The sequence below is a fragment of the Desmodus rotundus genome, chromosome 4 (genome assembly GCF_022682495.2).
Source record: "Desmodus rotundus isolate HL8 chromosome 4, HLdesRot8A.1, whole genome shotgun sequence".
NCBI classification, from domain to species: domain Eukaryota; kingdom Metazoa; phylum Chordata; class Mammalia; order Chiroptera; family Phyllostomidae; genus Desmodus; species Desmodus rotundus.
Genome location: NC_071390.1, coordinates 145961143 through 145974159, shown reverse-complemented (window position 1 = coordinate 145974159; position 13017 = coordinate 145961143). Strand labels below are relative to the sequence as shown.

Here is a 13017-nt window from a genome sequence, read left to right as displayed (position 1 = left end):
AATTGAACCACACTGGTCAGGGCGACATTCATTATATGTCGAATGCACAGTGTGATGTGTCCGTGTTTTTGTTTTAACATTGAGAAAGACTTTACCTTAATAGTTGGTTGGAGATTGGATAGTTTGAAATTAGATTCAGACTTGCTTAATATTTTTGTACTTTAGTATCAAGCAATATTATAGGTTCTAATAGTATCCTATCCCCATTTTATAAAAGTAAAACAAAATTTTAGTTTAAAAGCTTGTATAAAACTTCACAACTAGTAAGTGAAGTTGCCTAGGTTTTCTGATACCATCTGTGTGTGTGTTTAACCAGTGGTTTTCAGCTGTGCTTTGTAGGTCCAGGGGTTGCTACAGGGTAATCACCTGGGCCGTCTAGTCCCTCTCACTGGTAACTCTTAAATTCCAGTGCATTAGAATTGAAAATTAATTTTATTTCTATTAAACTGCTTCTTTTGCAATTTTAAGATGAAGAAGAAAGTGTGAAAAGGAATTGAAGTATGTGAAGGAATTATCTCCCTGAAAAAGTTAACTTTGTCTTGGTGAACATATGCATACTGTTGTTATACAATGTTCCAAGCTTGTTCCCCTCCTCCTACCTGCTTTATTCACTCACTCTGCCATATGGAGGGTTGTTCGTTGCCGGATGGATTGTGATTTGGACTTTCATGATTCCTAATTGGGAGACTGGAGAGGGAGTACACTCAGAAAAATTTTCAATTTGAGATAGTGTCCTGAATAGTTCTGCAATGTGTGAGGGAAGTATAATGGGTGAAAAAAGATGACTTCTAAGGAGAATTGTGGACAGTGATGGATGAGAAAAATATAGAACAAACTTGAGCCATTTTGAGTTTCTTTTCCCATGAAGACTGAGAACCATGTGGGATGTTCTTTTAAAAGGATTTAAACAGTTGAGATAGCTTTACTTTTTTTTTTTTCATTTTGTTTTCTCAAGTTTACTGTTTTTTTTAAAAAATTAAATTTATTGGGGTGACCTTGTCACAGGTGGACATAGGTAACCAGGTTCGTGGTGATTGCGGACAAAGAATTGAACCGAACACACAGAGTTTATAGCAGAAAGAGAGAGAGCAGATTTATTACGCGAGTACACTCCACAGAACATGGGAGCAGGCCAACTTCAAGCAGAGATCGACGTCAGGAGCTGGAGGGATTCTATTCTTATAGGGCGGAGCCTTCCTGGCTAGTTTTGGCGAGCTTTTATTACGCATGTACAAGTAGTTGTATTACTTGAAAGCTATTGTGCATGTGGTCTCCCATGATTTTCCTTGATTGGCCCCTGGAGAAGGGGGTCACACAATGTTAATTTATTATAATGCCATGATAATGAAGCCGGGGTCATATAGCATCTTCTGCATAGGTGCATTCATGAATCACCATGAGTCACCATGATTCATTGCTTTTCCAGAAATCGAGAACAACTGGTCTTAGAACAGGGTCTCTGTCCTGTATGGATGTCCTTTATCTTAGCCCTGAGGCACCTCTGGAGTTTCTTCCTTTCTATCTCCTGCCTCAACATCAGTTAATAAGATTATATAAGTCTCAAGTGTATAATTCCGATACTTCATCTGTATCTTGCACTGTGTTTCCACAATCCAAAGTCAAATATTCTTTCATCACCATATATTTGACCCCCTTTAACCATTACTATCCTTTGGTAACCACCATACTGTTTTCTGTGCCCATGAGGTTTTTGTTTGTTTTTCCTGTTTGTTCGTTTGTTGCTTTCAGTTTTATATCACACATATGAGTGAAATCATATGGTTCTTAAATTTTTCTGACTTCCCCTAGCATGATATTCTCAAGGTTCATCCATGTTGTCACAAATGGCAGTATTTCATCTTTTATGCCTGAGTAGTAGTCCATTATATGTATGGACCACATCTTTATCTGATCATCTGTTGAAGGACACTTCAGTTGTTTCCATGTCTTGGGCTGTGTGAGTAATGCTGCAGTGAACATAGGGGTGTGTGTATCATTGAACTGTTTTTCTAGAGATCACCATGGATACCCAATGGAGAACAGGTTGAAAGAGGCTAGATTGGGTGCAGATGGATGGTTAGACTGCTGTTGCAGTAACCAGGTTGAGCGATTATAGTAAATTGGGATTAAAGTAATGGAAGCAGAGAGAAACAAATTTTATTATGTATGTATGTATTTTCTTTTTTTAATAGAGGTATAATAAGAGACATAACATGTGTTAGTTCCAGGTGCACAACATAATGATTCAATATTTGTATATATTGTAAAGTGATCACCACAATAAGTCTAGTTAATATCTGTTCCATATATAATTATAAAATTTCTTGTGATGAGAACTCTTAAAATTTACCCTCTTAGTAACTTTCAAATATGCAGTATTATTAAATAATAGTTGTCATGTTGTACATTACATCCTCATGACTTACTTATTTTGTAAGGAAATTTTTGCCTTTTGACTCCCTTAACCCCTTTTAATCAACTCCTCCCTTCTGGCAACCACCAACCTGTTCTATTTATGAGCTTATTTTTGTTCTTGTTGTTATTTGTCTGTTTTTTAGATTCCACATATAAGTGATATCACACAGTATTTTTCTGTCTGACTTAGTGTAATGCACTCAATGTCAATATGGGTGTTACACATGGCAAGATTTTTTTATGGCTGAATACTATTCCATTGTGTGTGTTTCTTCATCCATTCATCCATTGATAGACATTTAGGTTGTTTCTGTATCTTGGCTGTTGTAAATAGTGCTGCAGTGAACATGGGGGGGGTGCATATATATCTTTTTGAATTAGTGTTTTGTTTTTTTTCTGATAAATACCCAGAGTGGGTATCTTACAGAGCCATAAAATATTGAGTCCCTCCCTTCCCCAGAGTTATCTAATATACCCAGGTTTGCTTGGTCCCCTTGGAGACTGGGGGAGCTTGACCAACCCCCTATTCATCTTTCTCTTAAAAGCAGGTGAGGTTGTGGTGTAGGGAGGGGTTGGGAGAGAGCTGTTCTATACCAGTAAACAAGGCACATTGACTTTTCATGTTGAGTGGTACTGTAGCCCAGTGCTGATCAACCAAATAAACCCATGTTGTTTTTGGTCTACCTAAAGTCTTGTATTCTTCAGCAAGGTCATCGTTACTGACATCATCCATTTTTGTTTGGGGACACCTTTATTCAACATCTACAACCACTGCATTCTGATGCAGCCATGGGTTTGTACATTTTGGCTGACTTGGGCTTGATATGCAGTGGTATCATTATTTTTAGGAATACACCTAACTTGGGCTATTTGTTGCTCCACTGTCAAAGTAACATCTCTTAAATTCTTACGTGATTTCAACATAAGGATTTAGGGTAGCTTTCTAAGGCTGGCAGGGCTGATAGCAAGAATTCATCTAGATTTCTTTGGGTGAGTTTCTCATTCAGTGAATCACCTTTGTCATCATTGTCAGCCCACTTCAGCATACGGAGTTTGTCTCAGAAATTTCTGTAAGGGGGCCACAGCTCGTCTAGAGCAGACAAGACCCACTGCCAGAAAATACTGACGCCTTTTACTCATTCACTGGATTGAATATTGACAAGATAGACCGCAGGAGGGACTGAGCAATAAGATGGACAGCTGTTGCCTTTCTTCTTTAACAAGCCGATGTGCCCTGCTCCAAATCTCCCAAACAAACTAGCCCAAGTTCTAAAGATTCTTCTGATTCTGATCACAGTGGCTGCAGTTTTCCTCCTTTCACAGCCAGTGTAGACACGGTTCTTTGCAGGGAAAAGAACCTTACATGCTCTGCTCTCTCTCCACCAGACAAATCTTAGTACTAGTTGCTCACAGGGCAGACCTGCTGAGACCTGCTATCAGCTTGGTGTAGAGATTTGACAGTAAGTGGGGCATTATTCAGACTGCTGTCTTTGAACGTAGTTACGGGTCATCAACCTGAAACTACCTCTTCAATTCAGCCTCATTAACAGGTGATAAAATGGAGGACCATTCATTGCTTGGTTAACCATACAGTTTGGTCAACACATTGACTTACAGTTCCCATAGACTTCTCTCAATTTGTTAACTAGTCTCTCATTCTAAAAAAACTTTGTCAGATTCCATTCTCTGTCAAAACTGTCAAAAATTGTGAAGGGTTTGATATTTCACCCTTTATACAAGCTCACCAGTTAGCCTGCCACAATGTCAAGGATACTATTAAAGCACATGAGACTCTTGGGTTACACAAAGGACTTCATTATTTGTGGCAATAGCAGTAGTCAGTGTCAGCATTTGTGCCAGTTAACCAGACCCAATTTTTATAGAATCCTGCAAAGAGGGCTGAGTGATGCTACACTCTGAATTGAATGTATTAAAAGAAAGGAACTCCTAGCTTAGGGGACCAGATCTTTTATAACAGGGCAGTAAGCCTGCCTTCCCTTTGCCCTGGGGGATAACATTCTCTTTATTATACTGGACAAGAAATAAACCTGCATTTTTCTTTCCAGGGTGACACTGTATCTTCTAAGGCTGTTTGCATATAAATATCCAGAGCAAAGAGAATCAAGTGTCGTCTTTTCCAAGATGTGCAAAAGTGCTAAACACCCAAGGAGAGTTGTCCCTTCTGTACCTTGTTTTGGAGTTAGGAAAACATTTTTGATTACAGGTTCTTTCCCAATCAGTTTGTAAAATATGGTGAAATAGAATCTTAACTGAGCATAGTATTAAACCTTTTTTTCCCTGACACTACCCTTCACCCCCCTTTCCTCAGTTCAGTTCACATCCTTGCTCTTTTTCACCTAGACTATCATAATTGCCTAGCTGGTCTCCCTGGCTTGTAGTCTTGTTCTCTCTATCCTCAACACCTGTGCCAGAGGGATCTTTTAAAATGCAGATCTGATTATGTCATTCAATTTAAATTTGTTACTGGTTCCCCATTACTATTAGGGCAAAGTTTAAATTGTTGAGCAGTTTTGTAATTACATCTTGTGTGCTAACTACTTTTGTGTTCTTAAATGTTATCAGGTAAATTAAAAAAAATATTTTTAAGCCATAAAGGGATAGTATTAGGTAGGCTGTGGAATCTGTGCTCTTATCTTTTCTCTTATACTGTTGTCTGCAACATGCAGTTCTTTCTTCCTTGAATCATTTCCATATTTGCCTCTTCTATTCATTCTTAAAAACCTACCACCTCTATATCCTTGGCTGGTGAGGCTCAGTGGATTTAGCGCCAGCCTGTGGGCCAAAGGGTCAATGGTTTGATTCCCAGCCTAGGGCACACCCCTGAGTTGCAGGCCAGGTCCCTAATAGGGGGCATGGGAGAGCAACCACACATTGATGATTCCCTCCCTCTTTTTCTCCTTCCCTTTCTCTCTCCCTTCTCTTCTGTTTAAAAAATGAATAAATAAATAAAATCTTAAGAAATAAAAACCCCTACCTACTGTATAAAGCCTTTATGTGAACCCATCTCAGTCTAGTTTGGTATCTTGCTCTGAACACCTTTAATTTCTAATAAACTGTGCATGGGTCGCTATTGCACTTACCTCATTGTGTTCTAATCACTGATTTTTTTTTTTTTTCCTGGTCTGCATTCTCACTACATAAAGTGTAAGCTACTCAGAGTGTGACCTCCCTCCCTTCCCACAAACACGAAATCTTTAGGGGGAAAAAATCGCTTTGGGATCAAATCCATTAGTTTAGTTTCTACTTTTAATTACCTTTAAGATATTCCCCGTTTTGAGCCTTGAAGATATTAATTTGCTTAATTTTAAAGGGAAAGATATAGTATTCACTGGAAAACAGACATGTAATACAGTCACATGGTCCAACCTATATATGATCCAATGTATATGGACATCATATTTATTATTTACTATGCCTGATAATTTCTTGCATTGTTTATATTAAAATAACAGACGGTGGACATTCATAAAGAGAAAGTGGCTCGAAGAGAGATTGGTATTTTGACAACAAATAAGAATACATCAAGAACTCACAAAATAATAGCACCTGCAAATATGGAGCGACCTGTAAGGTATATTCGGAAACCTATTGACTATACAGTTCTGGATGATGTGGGCCATGGTGTCAAGGTAAGCATTTTTATATTACATTAACCTAACATAACTTATTTAGCTGCTAAATATTTTGGGTAGCAAAATGCTTATAAAGATAATTTCTTCAAGAATTAATATATTTTCTTGGCTAGTAACTAGCATTACAATTTTCATAGAACATTTATGTAATATTAGTTATGTATTATACCAAACTTGGGGCAGAATTTTGCCTGTTGAATAGGCTATATTTAGGAAGCTATTAAAACTTCATAGACAAAATCAAGGGGGAAGGTGGAGGTGGGGGAGGGAGGGGGGTTCGGCTGGGGTGGGGTGGAGGGATGGGGAGAAAAGGCATACAACTGTAATTGAATAACAATAAAAATTAAAAAAAAAAAACCTTGAAATGATTATTCAGTAATTGAACCATTTGAATCCTAGACTAATATTGTGGTATGAATACCATGTCTTGCTTTCACTACTGAATGAATATTTAAAAATAAAAAATTTACATGCTTTTCAGAACTGGCTTAGAAAAGAATGTATAAATACTTTAAAACTTTTATTCCAAAATATGTGTTGTGTATATATTAATGTGTCTGTGTGGATGTAATTCTAGCAGCTTAGGAGAAATAAAGTTTATGCAATTTTCTGCTGTGTACCACCCCTTATCTCCACCCCCCACCCCGCCCCAATAAGCTTTTAGGAAGGAGATTATTCACTGCCTATGCCCATTTCCTAGCATGGCAGAATTAACTGCTCATGAAAGATACTTACAGCCTGTCAAACTATTTTCGTATTATGGAAGCATTGAGAATGTTGTGAATTCTTTAGTCAGCTCTGCTCAGGATAAACTGTTCCTCTGAAATTTGACAGTCCCTTTCCTGGAGGACCAATTTGTGATTTTATTCCTGGTCTTCAGAATATTTATAATCATTTTTAGGAGTCAGCTAGAATCTTGAAGCTTTTCTTAACTGTTTGATCTGACTAGTGCTATTGCTGGATCTGCTGCATTCTGAGTTATCTAGGGTTCGTGGTCAAGAAGCCTTCATTCTACCCTTTTCGGAGACAATTAGATTTTCCCCTTTGCTGTCATGCTTAGAAGTTATATGTAAAGTTGGGACACTTAGCAAATGTGGAGGAGGCTGTTTGTTTGTTTCTTGTACTTTTACCCAAGGATGTGGTGAAGGTATGTAAGAGCTTAAATTCAAATTTAACTTATTTTAGACTATATTGATCTGTAGGATTTGGATTATGAGAGTCTAGAATAACTTTTTTTTGTATTTTGTGCCTTTGGATTAAAAATGATGTATATACCTTACACATGTGTATGTGCACATGCTTACTTACTCATTCACTTATTCATTCACTTGTTCTTATTACTTCCTCTTTTGCCTAATCTTGATTTTTCTTTCTGCCAAAGACACACAGATGAAAAAAATTGTCACCATCTCACAAGTGAATATCCTCTACTGTCTCTTCACTTAACAATTGTGCATAGTACTTAGCAGAGTATAAAAAGAAAACTCATTTCACAATGAAATTTTGGGTGAGAATATTCAATTATTTCATCATATATGTATAAATGGGAAGTGTAATTGTTACCGAATAGCAGTTGGCATCCTGCAACCCTCTGCCACACTCTATAGACGACAATTCCAGAGGCAAAGGTTTAGTGCTAAAGGAAAGGAGTCTTTATTCAAAAGCAGTCACTTAAGCCTATCAAGTCACAGCTTTAATCACTTAAACCTGTCAATTAAGGATAAAGTCTAACACCTGTGTTCTCCTAGCATTCCATTAGTTTGTTTTTATCTTCTATATGGTTAGTTTACAAACTAAAACAACATAAGATACAAAAGCTACACAATTTTGGAACAGTGGCAGGCTTCTGCCTCAGAGGTCTTTCCATTTAGAACACCCAGTGAAGAATAATACTGCCACCCTCTACCAGGCCATCCTGACCCTAGAGTGGAGCCGGAGTTCCTTCCCATCCAAAATACCATCCATTGGGAAATTCTATCACCCAGGCATCCTGGAGGAAGAGAGCTGAGAGCCAGAGGCAGCCAGTCCCATCCTATACTCATTTACCATTGCCTCATCAAATTCCTTCTACAGCCCCTCTTCTCTACCTCTCCCTAGTGATCTGATCAGATCTCTGTCATAAACACAACAGGATGTAATGAAAATATACAGATGTGAGTTTTGGCAGTCTACTTTTTGTAAAGTAGATAGTTTAGACTCAGGGTATTTTTAAAGTTTGAAAAACGGTTGTAAAAATATAATCACTTAAATTCACCATTTAAGCATTTTAAGTGTACAGTTCTGTGGCATTAAGTACATTCACATTATTATTCAGGCTGTTTTAACATGTATTTTTTTCTTTTTTAAGTTGACATACCGTATTTTACTGGTTTCAGGTATATACCCAAATGATTAAACATTATATAACTCAATAAATCTTGTACTCATTTGATACAAGACATAGTTATTACAATATTATTGACTCTATTCTTTATGCTGTACTTTATATCTTCATGATTATTCTGTAACTATCAATTTGTACTTCTTAACCCTTTCACCTTTTTCACCCATCCCCCCCACCCCTCCTTCGCATCTATCAGGCAACACTCAAAATGTTCTTTGTATCTGTGAGTCTGTTTCTGTTCTGCTTGTTCATTTATTTTGTTTTTTAGATTCAACTGTTGATAGATAATGTATTTATTGCCATTTTATAGTTCATAGTTTTTAATCTGTTTTCTTCTTCTTTTTCTTAAAGAAAACCCTTTAACTTTTCATGTAATACTGGCTTGGTGATGGTGAACTTCTTTAGCTTTTCTTTGTCTGGGAATCTCTTTATATATCCTTCAATTCCTTGCTTTTTATCTCTTTGAATATTTTTTACTAGTACCTTCAGGCTTGCAAAGTTTCTGTTGAGAAATCAGATGAGTGTTATGGGAGTTCCCTTGTAGGAAACTAACTGCTTTTCTCTTTCTTCTTTTAATATTCTCTCTTTGTCTTTAACTTTTGGCATTTTGACTATGACGTGTTTCGGTTTGTGCATCTTTGGGTTCATCTTGTTTGGCCTCTCTGCTTTCCTGGACTTGTATGTCGTATTTCCTTCACCAGATTAGGGAGGTATTTTGTCACTTTCTCAAGTGGGTTTTTAATTTCTTGCTTTCTCTCTTCTCCTTCTGGCACCCCCATGATGTGAATGTTGGTGTTTTTGAAGTTGTCCTAGAAATTCCTTACACTATCCTCATATTTTTGGATTCTTTTTCTTGTTGTTGTGACTGGGTGTTTTTTACTTCTTTATGTTCCAGATTAATGTTTTGATCCTTGGCTTCATCTGTTCTGTTGATTTCCTGTAAATTTTTTCTTTTCAGTTAATGTATTTTTCATATCTGACTGGTTCTTTTTTATGGTTTCCATGCCCTTTTTTATGCTGATGAGGTTCTCTCTAAGTTCATCTACTCTTTCCCTAAGTTCATTGAGCATCCTTATAACCAGTGTTTTGAACTCTGCATCTGATAGATTGCTTGGCCCCATTTTGTTTAGTTCTTTTTCTGGACTTTCGTTCTGTTCTTTCATTTGGGACATGTTTCTTTGTCTCCTTATTTTGGCAGTCTCCTTGTGTTTGTTCTTACGTATTAGGTAGAGCTGCTACACCTCCCTGTCTTGGTAGAGTGGCCTAATGTAGTAGTTGTTCTGTAGGGTCCAGTGTCACAGCCTCCCTGTTCACCCAAGCAGGGCACTTTAGATATACTCTTGTGTGGGCTATGTACACCTTTCTGTTGTAGTTGAGCCTTGATTGCGGTTGGCATGTCAGTGGGAGGGATTTCTTTTTTTCTTAATGCATTATGCTTCCTTTATTCTAAAAAGATTTTATTTATTTATTTTTAGACAGAGGGGGAGGGAGGGAGAGAAACATCAGTGTGTGGTTGCCACTCTCGCTCCCCCTACTGGCATGCAATCCAGGCATGTGCTGTAGACTGGGAATCGAACCAGCAACCCTTTGGCTCAGGCCGGTGCTCAGTCAACTGAGCCATTGTGGGGGAGCTTTGCCTGTAGAGACCCCTGTCCACTGTGGATGAGAATAAGTCTACCAAGACATGATCTGCTTGGGGAGGAAAGGTGGCCCATCTTTCAAAGGAGAAGGAACAGGAGCCTTTTCCTGAATGGGCTTTTATTGGGTTCAGTTTGCACAGGAATACAGGTCAAGCTCATCAGTCATTGTCAGGCAGTAAGGATCAAAAAATAGACAACATACAAAGAACTATGAGGGCTTATTCTGAGTCGGGGTCATTTAGCTAAAGGACTATAAAACTTTGGGAAACAAACTCATTTCTTCTCCCACCCTTATCAGAAAATTGAGGACATTCTTAGCAAAGCAGGTTTCACAGGATTTTAGGTATTCTTTCTTAGGCCTGATCACCCCAGGGAACCACCAGTTCCAGCCCAGGGCTGTACCGCCCTCCTGCATTGTTTCAGGCTTAAGTCAGGCAGGGGAAGTAAGGCAGCCAGGAGATTAGGAAGCTTCTGGCAGACAGAGTGAGGATTCAGGCTATGTCAAAGCTGAAGGACGAGGGTCCATCACCCCCTTTTTCTGTAGCCCCCCAAGTCCTTCCCTGAGGGGCCCCTTTGTGACCATCCATGCCTGTCTTAGGTCGTCCCTCCCTTGAGGAATCTTACCTGTCATTGGCTAACAACTGGTCATCGTCATGGGGCCAAACTGGGTGAAGTAAAAGGGGGCAGAGGCAGCACCCCTCCCAGGAAGATAAGCTTTGTCTACTTAGTGGCTTAGGGTCCCAAGGTCTCTCACTCAGCCTTAGCCATGGGAGGTTACAACTTCTGAAACCAGGCAGGGCGGTTCCCAGTAAGCCATACCAGTCAGGGTGGTGGGAGGGATTTCTTACATCCCAGGTAGATCAGCTGTAGACTGGCTGCTACCACTGTGGAGGATCAGCTGTGCAGGGGCCGAAACCACAGAGCAGGACTTACTTCACTGGGGCTCTGGTCCCTGCTTAGTCTGTCCCGCGAGTGTGTTGCTTGTGGAGATGGTAGGGTGGTTTGAATGTGGTCTGAAACTCTCTACTGGGTATATTGGTTCTGGGGCCTCCTGGGAAGTACAGGCCAAGGGTAGTCACTATCTGCATTCTGCCAGGAACCACCTGGCCTGAGCTACGAAGCAGTCTGCTGGTGGCTGCTACTTGTGCTGGTGTTGGAGGTGCCCAAGAGAGGTCAATCTGTGAACCAAGGCCAGCTGCCACTATTATGGGGCTGGGGCCACTTAGTGACAGATGAGGGGCACACTGAGGCCAGATGATGCTTGTTTTGGGATTGTAGGAAAGTCTTAAGCATGAGCCAAGAAGGGCCATTTGTATGGAAAAGCCACTGGAAATAGCTTGGGTGGGCTTGCACCTTGGGTTGGGCGGGGTCTTGGAATCACCAGGGCAGGGCTAACAATATTAGGTTGATGGAGTCTCATATTGTACCCCATGCCAGTTCTGTGTGGGAGGGGGCTCAGAAAAGGAACAATTGCCTCTGCCAGCACTTCTGTCTGGCAGACAGTTGCCCCCCACCCACCACCAGCTCTTGCCCTGATGCCAGACAGTTCAGTTCCTCCTGTGTGTCTCTAGTGCCTTTTGAGCTGCTGCCTGAGTGCTGGAGCTCAGAGGGAGTCTGAGTAGGCCTGTGTGGGCCTTTTAAGAGGAGTGCCTCAGTAACCAGCAGTGCTCTGTCTCACTCAGCTACAGTCCCCACTGGGACTTCTCTTCCTGGCACTGGAACCCTGGGCTTGGGTGCCTTATGTGGGGATGCAACCCGTTACTCCTCTGGCAGGACCTCCGCAACCAAAATATCCCTCCTGACTTTTAAATGCCACATGTGTGGGACCAGCCTATTCTGTGTCTCTGCTCTGCCTACCAACTTGCATGTGGCCTCTGTTTTATATCCTTAGTTGTAGGACTTCCACTCAGGAGGTTCTGAATGATGGTGGTTCTTCAGTGTAGTTCTGATTTTGATGTGGTTGTGGGAGGATGCCAGTACCACATTTACCTATGCTGCCGTCCTGATCGGAAGCCTTAGAATGTATTGTTGACTGGGTTAGGAGGATGGGTGGTCTGTCAGAACAGTGTATCTTAGAAGCTGTTATCTGGCATGTTTGTCCATATTTTGTTTGTGTGTTATACAACTGCAAATACAATTATTTGCCCCTAATAGTCTCATTGCTGCTTTATTTATCCAGCTTTCTGATTTTTTATAAAAGATCATTGCTGGTTTAATTGAATAATATATCTTATCTCCAAGGATAATAATGTTAGTCAAGTTTAATTTCTAAACCCAGGTGTGAGATGTGTCTAGGTAGAATTCCAGACAAAAGTGAGCAGTATCATTCTAAACACAAATTAAAGAATATCAAAATTCTGATAGTTTCTAGAAATAATATAGCTAAGGAAAAGTACTTGTGTATTCTTGTTTTGGATGATGTCTTTAATATTGTCTTTTAGCATCACCTGGAAAATGGGGGATATATATTTAGAACAGCACATATTATGGGAAGAACTTGAAACCCTAAAAATTTAAGTTAGTTTAAAAAAAAAATTGAGTTTTGGAGAACCAAGATGGCGGTGTAGGTAGACACAATGCGCCTCCTTGCACAACCAGAACTGACAGAAAATCGAACGGCAAGGAAGTCCAACACCAAGGAAATACAAAATAAACATTCATACAGACCGGTAGGAGGGGCGGAGACGGGCAGCCTGGGCGGAGAGGACTTGCGTGGCTGTGGCGGACCGAGACTGGCGGAGTGTGGGACCAACAGGGCAGGCAGTCCGAGCACTAGCAGACCCTGTGGCCCCACATTCGCGCAGATAGACCGAGAGGGCCGGACTCGGAGTGGCGGAGAACGGGGCAGGCAGAGCAGTGGGTAGTACCCTGCGGCCCCACATTCGCGCACAGATAAACCGGACAAACGGCGGGGAGCGAAACAGAC

General features: G+C 40.2%; 1 protein-coding gene across 11 annotated transcripts in view; it reads left to right on the top strand.

Annotated features, from left to right (window-relative positions):
- The window catches only part of ABI1 (abl interactor 1), a 129359-nt gene that overhangs the window by 83609 nt on the left and 32733 nt on the right, over positions 1-13017 (top strand). For all 11 annotated transcript variants that reach the window (XM_024576607.4, XM_053923387.2, XM_053923385.2 and 8 more), the window contains exon 3: positions 5889-6065. In XM_024576607.4, the coding sequence (XP_024432375.1) occupies positions 5889-6065 (177 nt within the window). The remainder of the gene's footprint in view (positions 1-5888; positions 6066-13017) is intronic.